The sequence below is a fragment of the Thunnus maccoyii genome, chromosome 17 (genome assembly GCF_910596095.1).
Source record: "Thunnus maccoyii chromosome 17, fThuMac1.1, whole genome shotgun sequence".
Taxonomy (NCBI): Eukaryota; Metazoa; Chordata; class Actinopteri; order Scombriformes; family Scombridae; genus Thunnus; species Thunnus maccoyii.
The window spans coordinates 10,090,214-10,110,484 of NC_056549.1; the positions used below are offsets into that span (position 1 = coordinate 10,090,214).

Below are 20,271 nucleotides of genomic sequence, written 5' to 3' on the forward strand. Positions count from 1 at the left end.
TCTCTCTTACACATGACAGGAAGTGAAACACACATTCACAAACAAGAAGAAAGAAAGACAGAGAAGAAAAAGAGAGTGTGAGTGGAGATATTGCATGAGTAATATAAGACAGACTAGAAAAATAAAAGGAGGAAGAGGGGGGAACTAAGACAGAGAAAGATGGGGAATTAAAAGGAGTCAGCCGTCCCTTCTCTTCCTCCCATGTTCTGGCCCTTGAGCTGCCTTCGTCCTCCCTGGAGCCTGTTTGAACTGAATCCCACTATGAAAGTAATAATCCGCTACAATCCACCGCCACCCCTAACCCTGAAACTGTCTGGGGAGGAGAGGCTGGGTAATTGTTTTCTGACTGCTTAAGGAAGGTCAGAGCCGGGTTATGCCACTACCCAGAGGACTAAATCTTCCCTGTGTAAAAATCTATATTGTGTTTTAATCACAGGCCCAGTGTGAGTCAGCGTTCAGAGCCAGCTCGCACCTTTTAAGCTCGTGGGTCAAACCCGCCTCCTCTTGGAGGTTGGTGCCGTTCAATAATGTCCGTGAACCTTGACTCCCATGAGGAGTCTCTCCCCGCAGGAGGAGGCATAAACTGCAAATTATCTTGATGGCTGTCTCCATGCATTTAATTTCACAGTGCAGTTTCATGTGAAACAAGGTCATGATATTGACTCGAGGTGTGAATTTTGGCTCCTTAGTGACATGATATGTGATGTCATTCTGACTGAGGCAAAAAAGTGGAAATGGATTTGTGTTAGCACATTTAAGTACATTTAGGATTCCATTAAATCATACCTCAACTGGCTGCAACCAGTAGAGACATGCACTTGAGGAATCTGTCAGTAGCCGGTTGTACCAGCACCAGTGGTCTATTAAGGGGAGTTTTACGCATCGCTACATTAAAACAGGTTGCACTACACAAAGTATTTCTTACACATAAATTAGTAGTTTCCAAGTAATTACACCCAGTAAATGCCAGGTGTAAGTATGGAGAAGCTAACTGAACTAGCTAACTGGAAAAACTAATGTTAGCATGCTAATATATGACCGTTTAGAGTGAAAGGAGTAGGAATATGGTCGATATATCTGACCCAACACTTGATCGAAGTATTGTAATGTTAGTTTAATATGTTGTTTGTCCTCCTAAAAATGTTATATCGGTATATTATATATTGATACAGATGTTTTCCTGGCTAAAACATTGATTAAAGGGGTACTTCAGTGATTTAGCATTGCACTTCCACAAAGTTGGGAAAGTTTTGAGAGACATAAAAACAAAGAATGGTTGAAATTGTTCTGACTTTTAGTCCCTGTCATGGTTCGAACTCTAAAAACTCATAATGCAACTGAGTAGCATTTTTCATTAGCCTTAGCTTTCCTTAGTCTCTTTCCTCATCCCCAGCATAAAGAAAAAGTCAATCTTGAAAGCACCTTTCAGATTCAGCAAGCTTATGATATAACAAAGCAGTTGCATGCAGTACAGAATAACTTATTCTTGTGATTCATGTCCTCCTCTTATGATGGCTTTGTTGTCGTGACAACTCCATGGAGATGTACTCATGTTGAGTTCCATAGTGATCGATTGCTTGCTCTCTAATGTGGCCCAAGTTCATCCATGTGTGAGAGAAGGCCCTCGTTGGAAGATGAAGAGGGAGAGAAAGAGCAAAAGAGAAGATGAGAGACATGGGGGCCACAGACAGCAACAACAGCAGAACTTCAGTGAACTCTGGTTGTGTGTAGCCATCCTAATCTATCAGCTCATCCTTTATATCTAGTCCTTTGTCTCTTTGTTCAGCCCAAGTTTCAGGTCAGTGAATGTGCGTGACATTGTCAGATTGAAAATGAGCAAGAAAGATGAAAAGAAAAGATGGATAGGGAAAGAAAGCGGCCAGCCTGTATGATTCTCACAAACACTCAACAGTCGGGTCTGATTCCACTTCCTCAAACTACAAACCATTGATTCTGACAGGGTTTGCTTTCCCCTCTTATCCTGCGAGGCCTAAATCAGGCCTGTTTATGCAGGCGAACCATCCCAAACTGTACATCCATATGAACAGTAAACATTGCCCGGAGCCGGCTGTGTCTCTGCGCTGTCCAAATCCTTTTCTTTACTGCACTGCTCCGGCGCAGAATAAACTGAAAAACCATCCTGGCCCCGGCGCTAGCAGGAAGTGTTTACACATTTCAAATAATAGCTTTAACCCACAGAACAGAGCATCAAAAGGAGGCAACAGTGATTTGCATTTTTTTTTCTTCTTATAGTCAACTTCAAAGTCCACTGCAGAAGCGCTTTACGGGAAATTCAGTCCATACATTTGTTGCTGTGACCTTCAACAAAAGGAAACACACTTAACACAGTTGGACATGTGTTTGTATTTCTCAAGAGGATTGCTATACTATATAGAATTTTCTAACAAATATAGACTCAGCCTTGGGAAATGTGTTTAATAATGTGGGGACGTGACCCTATACAGTACTCCAGTACATACTTCTGAAGATACTTACTGGGGCTTTAGAATGTTTTTATCCTACAAATCAAATGTCTTGCAGGCAATTTTCTGATCTAAGTTTTTTTGATTGACTTCTTCAGCTGGAGGGCTGGTTTCCATTTATTTCTGCATGGTCTAAAAATTTGCTTGCAGACTTGACATTTGCTTCAGGTAGGTAATCTATTACAGTGAGAATTTCATTGCCTTCATTTTTTTGTTTGTCAAAGTTATGTTGCTGCTGCGTGGTAATGCAGTTGCAAGTAGGACAGGCTATCGAATAGCTTAATACTTTTTTTTAGAAATGACTGAAATGTCTTTAGGATCATCGGTAGAAGAAGTATAAGTGTAGTATTCTACAATGTAGAAATACTCAAGAAAAAATCCTGTTTTCAAAATATAACTGAAGTAAAAGTATTAACAGCTAAATGTACTTCAAGTATCAAAAGTAAAACTACTCATTATGAAGCAGAATGGCATTTTAATGTTGAATTAGAATTAATTTAAAATTGCTCTTGCATACAATATTTTAGTAAATGTTCTCACAGCTAAATGTTAGATTCCACCACTGTGAAAGCCAGCAGATTTGTAGTCTTGTTTACTTATTCTTTCATCCAACATTTCTTGATTTAAGTCCAAATTTGACCAATTTTAGACCATTTTATCTAAGCAAAGTTCCAATATGGCTGCTTGTGTTTATACAACATGAAACATTTGAGAACTTTGAGTGGGAGTGTTTTGGAAACTCTTGCTACTGCATTCAAGGGCACTCCGTGACTTTTGAGGATGCTGCTGAATAGCAACCTTTTTAATGCAAGAAATAACCAAATTTCACATTAACCTTTTCATTATGTCCATGATTTTCTGATATCAAAGCTCATGAATAAAATGTTTTATGGCAGCCAACCATAACATGTTTAAATTTTTCTTAACAGCGTAACTATGTGAGGATAAGATCAACTTTTTTTTCAAAGATAGTAAAACCACGGCTATGTTCCCTTTTTTTGCTTCACAAATCAAGCATATCAATGACCTTTCACCCTCTGAGGAAGTAAATAAATGCACGTTCAGTATTATTTTTATGGTTTTCAGTGGTTGTCAGGTGAGCAGTTGTCAGACATAACCTGCAGGACTAGCAAAGAAATCAATTTTTCATGTGCTTGATGTGATATGAAGAGACCGTCTGCAAAACATCCCTCTTGGTTGCAGTGGGATTATTATTTTATCTCTGTGGTATTAGGACGTGTGGGCTCAATCTTGCAACCAAATGGGGCCAGTGGGTGCAGAGGGAGCTGACAAATGCATCACCAGTGAGCGGAGAATTGAACCGGGGCTAACATAGCCACGGAACTGTGTCTAATGCAGGGCCCTGATGCCAGGTTACAGTGAATGGTGCCATTGTGTGTCCCAGAGATCTCTGTGTCTCTTGAACAGAGAGCCACTGTCTGGAACCAACCGGGGGGGTGGGATGAGTCAAGCAACCTCCTGGTCTTCTTCCTGGCTGGCTGCTCCCATCACACCCGGTTAAATCACACTGTGCAGGTAGCAGACCTGGCTGAGAGTTGAATACGTGGTGAATGCAAGAAGCAGAGAAAAACACAAGGGAAGGAGAGGTGATATGAGTCGGGATGAAGGGGATGGCATTTTCAGTGCTACAGTACAAGAAATCTCTCTTGTTAAATCTGAAGCAAACACCCACTGATATGGTGTGTGTGTGTGGTTTGTTTTCTGTCTTCAATTAAGGTATCTTGAGTTTCGGCTCAAATGAAGAGCTCCGTGTCACGGTGCTCGTTTCATGAGGTTAAACTGTGTGTGACAGCAGATGTGACATCACGGGAGCTTGGCAGTCTACAACATGTCCTCCAGATGTTGTGGGCTCAGACTCAGCTCTTGACCTTTATCACAGGTCGCACTTACTCTCACTCATCTTCGCTGTGTCCTGTGTACTGCCTAATGTGAGAGAAATGCCAAAAAACCTAAAATATTTTTCAAATTCTTTTTCTCCCCTCAGGGTACGGGCCGTCTCCCAACCAGTGAGTCCTCTCCTGCCACGGGCTACCTGTCCTCCGTCCAGAAGCCTGAGGCCGTGGTGCATGCCATGAAGGTACGTATCTATTACCTATTTCAATTGGTAAATTATATTTTACGAAAATTGCGTTGGAAAAACTTTTCTGATCACCATCACCCTAGCTGAAATCTAATTTTTGTGTATCGGGTTTTGGACTTTCCAATGATGGCTTCAGTTTGGGCTTTACTATAATGCCCCACTTTTTGATACATACTGTGCTGTTCAGTAGTGAACTGTACTACACTAATGTTATGCCATCAAATTAAATTGAATCAAGATTTTTGTTAAATGCTAAAATGTCTCTTGGTTAAATGTGAGAGAGGAGTAAGTGATATTATGATCCATTTGTGACGCAAAGACTTAAACCACAAAACTTTAACTTTAAACAATCATCACTTGCTTAAGTCATAGGCTCCACCTTCACCTACTCCGTCGCTACTGTTGCGGCTGTAAAACGGTGGAGAAATTGTTTTCAGGGTCACACAACCCCTGCGAAATGACTCGTTTCACTATCAGAATTTGATCCATTCAATCCAATAACATTTGGAAAGTCTAGAAGAACGACATGATTAAATAATTTTATCCACATTGAAGTTAACAGAGGGCTAACCGGAAGTTAGCCGGCTCGGTTGGCGGAAGTCTCTGCATTCATCTGGCCAGCGCGGGAAAGACGCCACAGACACCAGATTTAAAACTCAGTGTAATGTGAAATAGAGAGAGATTTATCTGGTGGTGATAGGCTTAATCAGCATTGTGTGAACTCATTTGGCAAGGGCTTGAATGTAACAGACATTCATTTACATGTACAAGTCCCGCACTGCAGGATTAAGTTTGAACCCTTCAGACTGTAAAGAGTATTTAAGTGCATATGTTAGTAAAAAAAAAAAAAAGAGGCAAAATTTTAAAAAAATAATTTTTTAGAGCAGATTTTACACAATTATCTGAAAATCTTTGCGCCTCTGTAAAATGACTAATATGGTGTTTACACCCCTAAACACATACTAATATATCTAGTGACAAAAACAAATACACACACTCAGCGTTGTGTCTGCCATCAGGTGCTGGAGGTCCACGAGAACTTGGATAAGCAGCTTCCCGAGGACTATGAGGATGATCTCAGTGAGAAAGAGAAGGCCATTGTGCGAGAGATGTGCAACGTAAGTGCAACTTCCTACATGTTGGAATAAGTATTGATATTGATACAGTGTTAGATGCGAGTAAAATATGTCGTACTTTTTCTTTGTGAGGAATAATGTTGGCCGTTGCTGTAAACAAGGGAACATTATCTCCATAATAGTTCTGTTTGACTGTTGGTCAGTTTTTTTAGTTCACTTCTCGGTGCAAATCAGGTCAGGTTTTGAGCTGCTTTCACTAATGAGGAACCCTCATTTAGACTCATTTGGTTTGGAATGACACTTGCAGCAGTGTCCCAGGCACATCGCTCCCTCTCGCTCTCTTCTTCCTCTCTCTCTCTCTCTATCTATTTCCCCCGCTCCCTCGTCCCCGCCGCAAAGCCAACTCTAAACTGGAAGTTCTAAGTAGAGGCTCGCAGTTGAGCTGTCAGAGCAATTAAACTGGAGCGGCAGGGAAAAGAACACTCCCCTGCGCCTCAGCCTCACCCCTCCATTCTTCCTCTCTTCTTCCTCCCTCCCCCCACTCATCTCCCTCCATCTTTCTGTGTCGGTGCTGAAAGGCCCGGTCCAGGATAAAAGGTTGGCTGATTAGAGAGAGAGAGAGAGAGAGAGAATGAGAGCTGGGCTATCTGGACCCTGCAGAGGTATGTGACAGGCCAGGAATCTGGGGAGTGCTACAATAGTACCTCTGTAATATCACTGGAGTCCCCCGGGGGCCCCTCTCGCTCACTCCGAGATCTCAGCCTTACAGAGACAGAGGACAGAGTTAGCTCTACTGTAGTGTGTGTGTGTGTGTGTGTGTGTGTGTGTGCAGTCTTTGCAGCTCAAAGTCAAAATGTGAGCATTTGAAGTTTTCACTCTTGAAGAAGAAAGTCGTTTTTTTTTTTCTTCTTCTTCTGCAAAGCATTACTCTCTCAGTCTCTATGTCTGCCTGTCTCTTTCTGTACATCTTGCTCTTTCCTCTTCCTCCTCACAACTTCTTCTTTCTCTGCCTCTGTTTGCAGGTGGTGTGGAGAAAGCTGGGTGATGCAGCGGGATCAAAGCTGTCCATCAGACAGCACCTCTCTGGGAACCAGTTCAAAGGGCCGCTGTAGCATGGCAACCAGCGCGAGACAGAGAGAGAGAGAGAGAGAGAGAGATCGGGATCCACAGTACCTACACTCACCTGAAAACACCTCTTGCTACCTGCACCTACACAACCCATCATGCCATGCTCCCTTCTTGCCTACAGCACCCAGGATTCCTTCTACAAGCACTCTCTTAAGACTGGCTAAGATAGCTACTAAATGGACCTGTTAGTCTGCTACTCACATGTACAACATTACGTGTTCAACAGGTTTTTATCTCTGAGCTTATTAAGCGTTGACAACTGGCAGCTAGTTTCACTGATTCGCCACTTTTCTTCGTTGATTTGGAGGCTTTAGGCTACACAATCATCTCTCTCTGTAAACAGGATATTCCAGGCTCAAATAAAAGCTATTAACACACCATGTATTGTCCTTTTAGAGTATAGCTGTGCTACATTAAGTTAGCGACACAACATGGTTTCAAGCACAGAACAGATGAGGCCACGGGGGCAGAAAATTTCGTAGCATGTCGTTGGGATGTGAAGGCAACATCGTGGCGGTATCTTCAGATAAGTTTTGATAGTACCTCCTGTAGAGACCCTAGCTCCTGTCACATGTATTGCCCCCTAGTGGTCAACGAGTATAACTAGCATTAGCATTCTAAAGTGTTAACTAAGTGAAACCCACTGTGACCTAGCGCCTTTTGCTCATAAGACAAGTCTATGGATAATAAAGTCTAGAGATCACTGTTAACTTGTGTATATTATGTATAAAACCATAGCACTACTTCATTGTTATTGTTGATTTTACTTTTATCTATTTTGTAATTCTAGCGTGGCCATGTGATCAATGATTTAGTTTGAAAAGCACACACAACCGGACCTTTAAACAGGGTTTGCTTTTGGTAATAAAATCAATTTTTTTTTTTTTTAAATTCTTTTCCAGATGAATTGCTATTATTCCTTCTCTCTGTAACCTCTGAAAATGTATGAAGGCCATTCTGAATCAAACCATCTCAGTGAGTTAATGGGTAGATCATTTTCTTACTTTGAATTGTGAAATTAACTAAAATTGTATGCTGTGTGCATGCTTGACAATCATTTTCTCAGGTTGGGAGGGCTACAGCTTTACCTTTGCCCATCTGTGACAACGCGTGTGTGTGTGTGTTTGTGTGCGTGAAAGGAGACTGAATGGTTCTCTTGCAGCTGTAGCATCTGCCTGTGAATCCTCTTTTTCTCTATCGAACCCTTGTTACAACACGGTTGAAGACTGCTGAAGACATTTACTGAATCCATAAGGGATAGAACTCTATTTTATGGCCAATGATAAACTTTGTGGAAGAGCTTTGCACAAAAGTTCAGATTGAGTTGAGTTAGCTCTGAATTTCTGCTTTGTCGTTTTATTTCACAGATGAAAAAAAGTTATTTTTTTTCTTCCTGAACTCTTTTGTTCTGTCATGGATTCAGCAGGTGTGTTTATGCAGTGCATGTTTTATTAAAGTTGAATCTCTTTTTTTTTTTTTTTTTTTTTTTGTAGAATGTGAGAGATAAGTCTTCCCTTAGATGTCTCCTGAAAACACTAACATTTAAAAATTAGTATTTCTTGATGTCAGAATGAACAAACAGTGTCAGTCAAAAAAAAAAAGTATTTATTGCCAGGTGTCAGATAGAGATGGGAGCGCTTTTTAGTAACCGAACAGTCATTGACAACAGACTTTATCAGATTTACTCCAGCTGTGAAGTTATCTGATAAACCAGTACAGTGACTGGTAGCTCAGGCTCTCCCATCTCTAGTGTTATTTGTTCCAAATTAGAACATTTCTGAGGCTGCTCACCATGGCACCTCTGTTCTCTCAAATAATGGGTCTAAAGAAATAAATCAAAGTATGTGTTTTTAAAAGTGTCCTTTTTTCTAGGAACTGATTTGAAGCCATGATACAATTTTGAATATTTGATTTGAGATGTGCCACATTTATTTTTTCTCTACATGGTGTTTTGATTTGGAACCTAATTGCTTTTTTTTTTTTTTTTTTTTTTTTTTTAAACATCTCTAGTGTTTCTTTTCTTCTGCCTATGTGCTACAAACCACAGTACAGAATCCTAGAATCTACAGTGTAAATGTCAATTCCTGTAGTAACTAGCATGACTGTAACTTCTTTTCATAAATTTCACTGATGAGATGACTATTGGCAGGTGAAACTAAAAGATGAAATAGGCCACTTTTAGAAAAAATTTGGGAGAAAATAAATGAAGTTGGTTAATGATACCGTGTAAGTCCTGTCTTCATTTGATGCATTCAACATTTTTGCAGGCATGTTGCTGTCATCAGTGGATGAGTTATGCTGCCCCCTTTTGGTAAAGCACTGGAAGTAAAATGACAGATTTTTTTCTATGAAATTCTGCACACGACTCCAGTTGCAACTAAAACTTTTTAATCCTCCACAGACTGAAAAACACAACTCCAGTTCAAAGTAGGAAAAGCAGGTCTTTATTTTTGTTTAAGTGTCACATGGACACAAAACCAAAGCTGTGTGCAGCATACAGAAAAAGAGGAGCCTGACTAAGGCACATATGGATAGAAACTCTCAAAAAGATTTGTCTAAATGTAAAGGTCAGATATGTACAAATATACCTTAGACTGTCCAGTGTTCGACACAGTTGGTTTGTTTACAGGGTTTTTGTTTGGTAGTTTGCGTAACGGGACAGGAAAAATAAACAGCGATAAAATGAAAAAGCTGACAATATCAAGAGATAGAGGAGATGTCTTGAAACATAACCTTTGTTTTCACAGAAAAAAAACAAACAAACAGTATGTTTACACTGTATATGCAGCATGTTTCTTTCAGTGTGACATTCTTTTATATTTGACCACTGCATGTTCATCTCAAATCTTTTTATTACTCACCGTCTTTTCTCAAAGGGGAAAAAAGGAATGTGGAGAGAACAGAAAAACAGATTGCAGGAGGAAAAAGACACAGGGGATAAATGGGAAATTAGCAAACAAATGTAAACACATCATCATGATAACAGAATCATGAAGGAAATGTAAGAGGGTCACTCGAAAGGTATGTTTCATCCTCTCACAATTAGTGAATTAAGCGTGTGTGACAAAACTAGAAAAGACTCAAATAAAATTCAGGGTGCTAATATTTTCTGATACATTTCCAGAACAAAAACAACGACTGGACAATGTTTGTTAAAAGATCCGAGAACTGGACGCACAAAGTACCATCCTACATGTGTTTAAGTCACTTTTTCAAAAAAAAAAAAAAAAAAATTTCAGGATTCTCACTGCAGCCTTTCAGCACCAGTTCTGGTTCTCGTAACAATGCTGTCCAGACCTCACTTTTCCTTTCAAGTCTATTTGTTGATGAGCCTTCATTTAGAAGCTCAACAACAGGAGGTGAACGAGCTCAAGTTCCCAGTTATTCTCCCTCTCTTAAGAGCTTTCATCCCCAGCGGTGGCTCTGCACTGCTTCAGCTCAGAGATTTTTGTCACACCCTCTCTGCTCTCATCTCATCCACCCGCCACGGTTCAGGGGCATGCCGGGCGGAGGGGGCAGGGGCACCTGTGACTGTCCTGGGGGCACAGGGGGTGGAGGAGGGTACCCAGCAGGTGGAAGGCCTATCCCTGGAGGGGGTCCGTGGCCCGGCGGCATGCGTGGAGGCGGTGGTGGAGGGTAGCTGTTGTAGCCCGGCGGCGGATAGGTTGGGGGCAAGCTGGGTGGTGGGTAGGTGGAAGGAGGAGGAGGGGGGCCTGGAGGTGGAGCTGCGGGTGGGGGGTAGACGTGAGGGTGGTATGGCGGTATCGGGGGTGCGTAGCTGGGCGGCATCGGGGCGTAGGAGGGACCCTCTGTCTTCATCATCGACTGCAGGCTCTGGTATCCCTCCCCGGACATGTAGGAGCTGGAGGTGGACATGATGTAGTTGGAGGGCGGTGGCGGAGGAGGGCGGTGGGGGAGAGGAGGGGGCTGGTGGGGAGGTGGTGCGTGTGGGGGTGGAGGAGCCGCCTCGTTTCCTGGTTCTGCTTCTGTGGGAGGGGCTGGAGCCGGAGCTTTGCGGTCTAATGAGTGAAACAAAGAGAGCGGAGAGAAAAAACAACTTATTAAAAATTTCCCCATCGTCTTTCCCGTAAATAATACGAGGCTTCTCATTCCGCCATGATCTCAAATAACCTTTCCATTCCTAGACAGTGAGCGCACAGCTAGACCAAGACTGCCAGGCTTCAGCCTCATAGGAGGTCTCATTATCAGGCTCAAGCACTAATCAGATTGGTCTGGGAGAAGTTAGGAGTGTGCGTGTGTTGGGAAACGTAATGTCCAGACGAGTTGCTGGTTATGTAAGCAGACTGAGAGGACTAAAGACTTTGAGTTGGGAGGCGGGGAGTCCTGGCGGCTCATTATTGGCCTATTTGGTGGCACACGCAAACAGACAGCGGGGTGTTGAGGGGATGCCAGCACGCATCTACCGTCTACCAAACATTTTAACTTCTCCGCAGATTAGACCGGAGGAAGACTGTGACAACGGTCACTTCTTACCTGGCGGAGGCTGAGATGTAGGCAAAGGTGGCATAGGGCTCTCCAGTCGAGGAATCTTCGATCCAACTTGTTCTGTAAATTAAATGGACCAGATAATAAGATGCAACAGATTTTTTTAAATCAGTGAATGCATTAAAGAACTTTACTGCAGGCTTGAATTTTTTAGAAAATCTTAAAACCTGCCGGGAAGGCACTGATCCTAGACATTTATACTCCTCAATATATCTGTATTTTGCCAAGACTTAAAGTAAACTGATGTCATGTTAATTAGCCAACTTTTCTTGGACGTATTTCAGTGGGTGGACTGAGATTTATTAGTTTTCTACTGCTTTAAAATCCAAAAGCAGAGCAGAGTTTCGCCTGTGCAGAGTTTAACATTAAGTCTTACCTGGAGCCTTTGGTTCATCTTTTGGAGACGTCTGAAACAAAGAAAAATGAACACAAACAGTCACTTTCTATTTTGAGGCGGTGATGTTTGATCGTTGTTGTTTGACGCAGGAGTATGAATCAAGTTAAACACACACAAGCTGCAAAAGATGTTGTATATTTAAATAAACTAATGTTGAACTTAAGATTAGGGAGGATTATCGAGAAACTTTGCACTGGCCTTGGTTTTGAGCCATCATAAATGCTGTTCAAGCATTTACTCACATGTGAGCGTTTGAGCTGGCGTGCAGGGCTGCCACCCTGAGGGGAAGTCTTCTTTGGTGGTGGGGGAGGAGGGTTGGTGGCCTGGGGTTGTCCCTGTGGAGCTGGAGGAGCGGGGGTCAGTGACGCGGGTGGCCGCTCCTTCTCCTGCATTTGCTGAGGGATGGGCTTGTTGCCCTGGGAGTACAGGTCCAGGATCTGATGGCAAATGTCTACAAGACAAGGATATGTTCTTTCTGTAAATCAGTGTTGAGACATGTCTGGAGAGAGATTAGACAAAGTCGTAGGGAAGGCGTCACGTGTCGTGGCTTTATTATGGGTACCTTCAAGCAGCTCAACTGGGACGTCCTGGACAAACTGCTCCCACCAGCGACGTGATGACTGCTTGGCGGTCCACTCCTGGATGTCAAACTTACAGAGGCGACCGGCCAGGTACATGACAGCCACTGCAATGATCTCTGGCTCCCACTGCAGAGACAGCATGGTGCAGAGGCTGGGAGGGACACAGGCAATATGGTTACTGTGCGCTCTCATTTTGGTCAGCTGTAAGGAAACTTTCTAATTCTGTCATGTTACTGTAACTCCATCAATTTAGATTTGACATTATGCTTTTATTACATAGCACACTGGAGCTAGATATTTACCAGTCAGCAGGTTAGGGTGATATTAATATTAAGCGTATCCAATATATGAATTATAGAAGAAGTCATCTGTGACACAAAGAGTGAGACTAAAGTCAGGGTTTAATGTGCCAGCTGCTCACCTGTCATTGACAAAGGTCCATGCCATTTGTAGCACCTTGCATACTTTATTCTTCTCTCCTTTAACGAGAAGCAACGATGAGAACAAATAAGGACAAAAGTCATGTTAAACTGATTCCTAGCGCCATAATGTATCTGTGACTGTGCGGATCTGACGCCGTACTTATCCCATCTCACCTTTAAGCTGCTTCACATAGCGTAGCAGGAACATGTAGGGGTGCTCCACCTGCAGGTCAAATTTGATAGTCTGTAGCAAGATTCTCTCCAACACCATCACCTCTTCCTGTTCAAAGAAATACAGAAACCTCAATCATCCTGTTGGTGAGAACAGTACAGATCAAAGCAGGACAACTTCTCGCCTCTTACATATTGGCAGACCTTAATCATAAAAACAGTGTCTTGCACACACAGTAGCATCTTCAGTGCATATAGTGACTAAAGGTTATCTCTACATCCTATTGTAATTTAAGAGTTTGATTCTTCCGCGCTTACTAGCTGCACACTCCTCATTAGTACACATGTAGGGATTAAAATAGAAAAAACATGGGTGACAAGGTCTAGCTTCACTGTCCTGTGTGAGTCAGTCTCATCCCCAAACCTTATTATTCATTATTTTGTGACAAATCAATGTTTCTCACTGTCCTTTTGTGATTAAATGTCATCAAAACTTCCATGAGCTTGTCAGATCTGCCTACATCAGTCTGTACTTAATGACTCTTCTCACTCACAACAAGAGAGATCCCACGTAAGCAGTCAGTCAAGAATCGTGCAAAACACGATTATGTCTGCTTGTTACAACAGAATAACATCAATTAGACTGCAAGAAAGTTTGCCTTGATGTTTTTGTTTTTCCTCTCTAAACCTACATGATATTATGTCAGGGCTCTGTTATGCTGGGTTACAACACATTTACGGTTAAGACTGTTAATTCTTCTCTGCACTCGGTGACCACAAGAAATTCCGCGACTGAGGTTGAAACGACCTTTCCTCTGAACTCACAATTTCCAGTGTTAACAGTCTAAAGACAACAGAGGGAAGGAAAACGGAAGCGCACCTTTGGATCATCTCCAAACTGGGCAAACTGCACATCATTCAATAAGCTGCGGGCTGTTTTGATGATGTCTTTACATTTCTTCGGGGTTTCCTCCACTTTTCCAGCCAGAAAAAGACAACAAGCTCCAGTCACCTGTTGAGATGCAAATGACGACATTAATTCCACACATTTAGTCGTCTAACACAATTAATATTCACGAGGGATAGCCATCGACTGAACTTACGTATCTGGGGAACTGCTTGAAAGAGTGAAACATGTAGAAGCGGTGGAAATATATGATGCCAGTTGCCAGTGTATCATAGTGTCTGCTGACAGTCAAGGACGTTACCAAAAAGCATTTAAAGATAGTTATCAGCAAAAAAATCTTAACAAAAAAAGATAGCTGACTTTGACTGTGCTGCTATGATAATTACAGCCCAAAATTTACACACTGAATCCTGTGAACTGCTCACATACATGTCTTAGCAATAAAATGTAAAAATACCTCCTGTAGAACAGTATGGAAGAAGTGAAAAACACAAATTTTGTTGTATCATTTCCTGATATCTACGTTGCTCTTTTACTATATTTCATCAGAGACCGACTGAAAGTGTTGTTGATTTATCTTCCAATACTTTTCTCAGTATTCACATTAATCAATCAATCCATCAAGGATACAGGCCGAGTCGGGTCCCCACGTCAAATATGAAGCGGGCTCCTTCCCTCCGATACCGGGCCTCTGTACCAGGGTCCAGGCCCTCAGACTGAGATGGGGTGTGGGCTAAATCCTTCTTGTCCCAGTACCAGCATGGCTTGATGTGGTCCAGAATTGACTGGCCAGTCATTAAAAAGTTCTCCTTGGATTCCTTCATTGGCTGAGGAGAAGCAACGGAGGATGGACCCGCTGCACTGGACTATAAAGTTAAAATGCATAAAGATGCACAGATGTTACTAATAACATGTACAATGGCTCTATTGTCTTCAAGCATCATAGAAAACACTGACAGTGTGGCAGTGAGTAAGCATGCACAATACCAAAACCCTTAAAGGATAGGTTCACAATTTTTCAAGTCTGTCTTAAAACAACAGTCAGGTGGTCGAATGAACACTGGTGAGAGGTTTCTCGCTGTAATTATTCCTCCTGTTTATACTGGCTATTAAAAGATCCCCTTTAAATGTGCTTTCAATATAAGTTATGAGGACCAAAATCCACAGTTTGTCCACACAGTCATTTTGTGCAATAATGCATTTAAAAGTTGATCTGAAGCTTATATGAGGCTTCAGCAGCCTAAATTAGTCATATCAAGTAGATATCTGTCACATTTACAGTCTTTATAGCATCAAATTCCCTCTTTGTGTTACCTCAGACAGTGTTTTTTCCTGTTGAGCTGCAGTGAAAGTATAGCAACAAAGAGAGGGATCTACTTGATTTGACTCATCTGGACGGCTGAAGCTCCATATTAGCTTCAGATAAACTCACAGACACAGAAGGAGGGCTGTGGGCTTTGGTCCCCATCACTTACACTGTAAGCGCATTATGAAGGGATCTTGTAATGTTCAGTATGAACAGGAGAAATGATTATGGCAAGAAATACATCCTTTAAACAGAAGCGGCTAAATCATCATTAATTTCCCTAAATATACGTTCATATGGATTCCTTTGGATGTTCATCACTTCTTTTTTACTGAAACATGTCAACATGTATTTTGTGAAAAGGCATAGTCTTCAATAATTGGTCTTAAAGACAAGAATAACAACCTCCTCTGAATACTATCAGTGCTAGTTTATGTGATAAATTGTCATGATTGATGCTGATGTTCAACTTTAATAGTCTAAACCTAAATATCAAGGGTGCCATGCTAGATTCTGTGTCCCTGTCAGAATCAGTTTTCCTTTACTTCACCCTGGAATAAAGAAGAAGATAGGCTAATATTTTGGCAGCCTGCAATAACCTCACAACTTGAGCAACAAAGTTGAATATCTTCTTCACGGTACCATGTCTTTATGGTCCAAACTGAGTGACACATGGAGGAGGCAGAGGTCACAGTTTGCCGACCTGCCTTTTCCAGACGTCCAAATCCAACGATTAAGAGTGAAGTGATAGTGAAACGGAGCACGACGCTCAAGTTCGCTTCTGATTCGGGTTAAGGAGAAAGTAAAGGGAAATATAAATGTTGATATTTAGTGGCTGATTCTCAGTTTTGTTCACCACTTACACCAATGAAAGAGTGTTAGACATCAAAGCAAAAGCTTTCACGCTGTTTAAACCCACTTTCAGATGTCTGAAACCTTTGTTTTGCTTATGAAAACTGAAAAAAGGGCGATTTAACAGGTTTTTTTCTTCCATCCAGACCACATGAGACCAGGTCCAGATCAAAAACCACTATACTTAGACTTGTCAAATCTGGACTAAATTACCAAGGAGACTCCAGAGACTCATTAAAAATTGGTTTTAAACTGCGTTAAGGTTTTTGCTACGATGTCTAACACTCTTTCACAAGTGTAAGTGGTGAAAAAAAAAGAAGAATCTGCCACTAAATATCAATATTTATATTTCTCTTGACCCCGAGTCAGAAGCTAACTTCAGCGTCGTATGGCACCCTGAGTTTACCTTTAATCCATTCATTCAAAGCTTATCTGATGCTATGGCTAAACATATAGCTAGCTGAATATTAAGTGTGTTGCTTCATTAATACATTCATATGGATGTCAATAATAACGAAGAAGGATTTCCCGGAATTATTATAACGAATGCTCTTTAATGTTAGCTTGACTCATATTAACGGTAACTTAATGTTTCAGTTAGCGGTTAGCTTAGTTGAATATACAGCTAACCTATGCATGGACATTAGCAATAGTCCACTAGCCTATGTGTGGGCCAAGAGCTTTGCGACTGGGCTCGATTAAACATACTGACAGCCTAAAATCAAATCAAACAAATTTTCCAAAGCAGGTGAGTCTCCTCGCTGGTTAGCCGCCGCGGCTAGCAAACTTGCCGCACTCGGGGTCTTCTCGCCGCTCAGGCTAACGTTACAGCTCTGAAACCTCTCAAAACTATTTAAAATTCACCTCAATTACCGAACGTCTTTCTACGTCTCTTACCTTTAACATGTAGCCGTCGAAGTAAAGCACCCAATACAGACAGCTAAATGAATAATCCGCAGTTATTCACAATAAATGGGCTAACAAGTGATCAACAACAGTCCCCATTGTAACAAGGGCACCGTCATGGTGGAGACCGTACGTCACTGTGGGCAGACGTCATTACGCAGGACATCTGCTACACGTGGGCTGTGGTTAGATTTTTGTTTTACTTCCCTCTTTTAAATTGATTTGTTGGATACTGTTTTTACTATTGCTGCTACTAGAAAAAACAAACAACGTATACATGTGAAGAATTCATATTTTATTTTCTGTATGAAATGATATGTTATTTCCAATAATATCCACTAGAGGGTGACAGAGAATTACTCGTGGACTTGGACAGCAAGGAGTAGATTTTTGACATATGCAGCCAGTGATTTGACCAAATATGACTGTAAAAACATTTTTTTTAATCTCAATAAGGCTCCAAATTGCAAATTATATGAAAGCAAACAAATACAAAAATTTACACATATTCTATTGACATTTTAACGCAACTGAATGTTTAGGTAACTTCATATTGCATTTTGTCACTTACCTGTTTAACAAGACAATTTGAGTCTGTGCTCAGGTTACAGGCTGCATTGCTTTTAGTAGGTAGCCCATATGAATTCTTAGAAATATGCCCTAAAACCAAGAGAGAATAATATTATTACAAGGAAGAGTGAGATCAGAGAGGGATATATAACACAAGCAGAAAAGTACAAATCAGTATCAGCAGCCAAAAAAAATACTTTTTTGTTCTATGTTAGAGGTGTCTCATTTTTTAATAAGTTAATAAGTAGTCTTACCTTCCAGGAAAATTCTGACCACATTTTTAAGAAATGTTCACAATGCCTCCACTTGCTACGCCAGCTCAACAATTTTGGTGTGAGCCAAAATATTCTGGAAACTATGTATAAAAGCCTGGTGGCTCATCTTATCTTTTAACATGATCATGCATTATGGTGATCTGAAAATTCAGAGGAGGAACAAGCTGCAGAAACAAGCGAACATGGCCTCCAAAATCTTAGGGAAGCCACAAAAACAGATGAGTAATACGTATGATGAACTCTTAAGAAGTAAAGCTGACAGAATTATTAACGACCCTTCTCACCCACTGTACGGTGAATTTGAACTTTTATCCTCGGGAAGACGTTATAGATTACTGATAACTAATAGAAATATCTAAAAGAAATCCTTTGTCCCGAGTGCTGTCAAGGTGATAAATGAAACCAGGATTCGGTAGACTAGGATACAGGGTGGTGCTCCTGACTGTGCTGTAGTTTGTTTTTTGTCTTCTTTTATTTTTTTTGAATGAATGAATGAATGTGTATGCTGAGAGGATGTATTGTTGTATGTATATTTTTATGTTTTGATGTTTTTTTATGACATGTTTTATGGTGAAACGAAAGGCAGATTTTCCACATTGTGGACAATTAAGTTTTCATATTCGTTTTCAAAAGTTATATATCAGATATTTGAGACACCATGTGTTTTTAAAAAGTAAAAAAGGAATTAAAAAAGGGCAATAAATTTTATTGCCTCTTTGAATACTTATACTAGTACTTACAATATATCAATTGAAGCAATTCCGCTGTGTGATTTGGAGTTATAGACCATACAACAATCTTTTTTTAATGAATTTTTAAAAAATCCAGCTCTCTAATGAATTCTGAACCACATAGTGCACACTGCTGGAGTAACAGATAAGAGTGGCTGGAATGACACCATAAGTCTTCTGTCAAACAGTTTGATAAGATGTACATTTTCAATTGTATAATTACAAAAATCAGATGCATTTGACTGATATGAAAGGAGCATTATTACACTTGCTTTGTGTGTAAATTACAGGTGATGGTTTACACCAATTTGTGACCATAATCTGAACTACAATATAATATGATTAAAACAAGAATAATATGCTTTTATTCACAGATCAAATCAAAATCTTTGCTGTCCTTTAAATACATGTCGGCTATTAAGTGCAGAATGTATCTTTTGAACAGCACAAGGTAGCAATAAAGTGAAACAATCTTATAAAAAACATGAATTTAATGAAATAAATTATTGATAAAAACTAAAACCTTTGAAGTTGATATGAACAAGAACTCCTGATGATCATCATCAACTTTGTTGGCTTGAAATGTGACAGCAGCAAGAGTAGACTACAAATAACATCTTGTGCCCTCTTTGTTCGTCTCCCAACCTCACTTCTGAGAAAAGCCGGCATTGAATCATTTACTTCGTCCAAATTAAAATTTGGAATCTGCATGCATTATATATTCACCCGTGCTCGGACAAATCCTCTTAACTGTGGGAGAAATTGTCAGGATGTGTCCTGTAGAAAAGTAAGAGCCTTGTCTAGTTGTATTGCCCGTAGCAAGGGAGCATCTCAATCTGTCACTCAAGTCTACACACACACACACACACACACACACACACACACACACACACACACACACCAGTAAATCAGCTTATGAATAATATATACTTGTACTTTCTTTATTAATATTAAACATTGCATAATGAACCTCCGACTATAAGCAAATCCCAGAGCAATATTCATATTAACGTGAGCTGTCCTGGAGTGGACCTTTCATTGTTTATGTCAGTCCTGTCACATTGTGGTTTAACACATCAAAATGGCTGCTTTGACCAGTTTGTACACTTGACCTCGAGAACACAAAATCCTTTTTTTTGTTGTTGTTGCTCTTAAAAATTGTATTATGTGCCATTTTCTCCCATATATGTTGGTCTATTTTAAGATATTAATGTCATTTTAGTATCCTTCAGAGAATAAACAGATGGGAGAGACATGAAAAATAGAAGATAGATGGATGCGATGAAGGTTGTGACCCAGAATCGAAGCCAGTTAAGTCGCATGTACTTTTGTCCACTGTTTTGCAAGAGCTTCCCAACTTAAACTTTGTAATTGGGCTCATTTTTTATGTTTTAACATGAATTATAAGCGCCTTGAATCTCCTTAAATCCGGGATCATTTTAGAATAGAACTAAAATGACAACATAATGTCTTCTGTTACTTGGACAAAACTTTCAGTTCGGTGTATCCACATCTCTTGTTTAGGTAATGCCCTGCGGTGTGCTCAGGTATCTCCCATTCAGCTGTGGCACTTACCACACGAGATGCATGTCTCCTTAGAGGCAACATTTTGGACTTAAAACCTTTCCTGTGTCCACAAGCAGGGTATTTGTGTTATGCTGGCCCTGTGCAACCCAGCTTAAACTGCCTTTGCCCGCAGCCAGCAGATACAAGCTATAATGGAGACATTGATGTATTATTAAGAAACCCATGGGTAAGGATCAAGGAGATGCTTGCAGCCAGCAGAGATGGCAAGAGAGCGTGTGAACTCAGGATAATGTTTTCCTTAAGCATCCAATGTGTCCTTGACTGCTGTTGCT

The 20,271-nt window shown here is 40.7% G+C and overlaps 2 protein-coding genes across 5 annotated transcripts in view; one reads left to right on the forward strand and one right to left on the reverse strand.

Moving 5' to 3' along the window:
* Window positions 1-9,010, forward strand: part of ccdc85cb (coiled-coil domain containing 85C, b) — a 50,372-nt gene extending 41,362 nt beyond the window's left edge. For 3 of the 4 annotated variants that reach the window (XM_042389901.1, XM_042389902.1, XM_042389903.1), the window contains 3 exons: window positions 4,489-4,581; window positions 5,604-5,702; window positions 6,683-7,166. In XM_042389901.1, the coding sequence (XP_042245835.1) occupies window positions 4,489-4,581; window positions 5,604-5,702; window positions 6,683-6,772 (282 nt within the window). In that variant the 3' untranslated portion in view covers window positions 6,773-7,166. Of the gene's footprint in view, window positions 1-4,488; window positions 4,582-5,603; window positions 5,703-6,682 lie in introns of all 4 variants that reach the window. The other variant, XM_042389900.1, reaches the window with a different exon arrangement.
* Window positions 9,011-9,209: 199 nt separating this feature from the next.
* On the reverse strand, window positions 9,210-16,987 carry ccnk (cyclin K). The gene is made up of 11 exons (XM_042389894.1): window positions 16,828-16,987; window positions 14,403-14,638; window positions 13,969-14,050; window positions 13,746-13,877; window positions 12,869-12,974; window positions 12,694-12,751; window positions 12,254-12,423; window positions 11,934-12,142; window positions 11,671-11,701; window positions 11,283-11,354; window positions 9,210-10,807 (listed from the first exon to the last, which is right to left on the reverse strand). The coding sequence occupies exons 1-11, from the start codon at window positions 16,834-16,836 to the stop codon at window positions 10,257-10,259; spliced, it is 1,656 nt and encodes a 551-aa protein (XP_042245828.1). The 5' UTR covers window positions 16,837-16,987; the 3' UTR covers window positions 9,210-10,256.
* Between the last annotated feature and the right edge of the window lie 3,284 nt (window positions 16,988-20,271).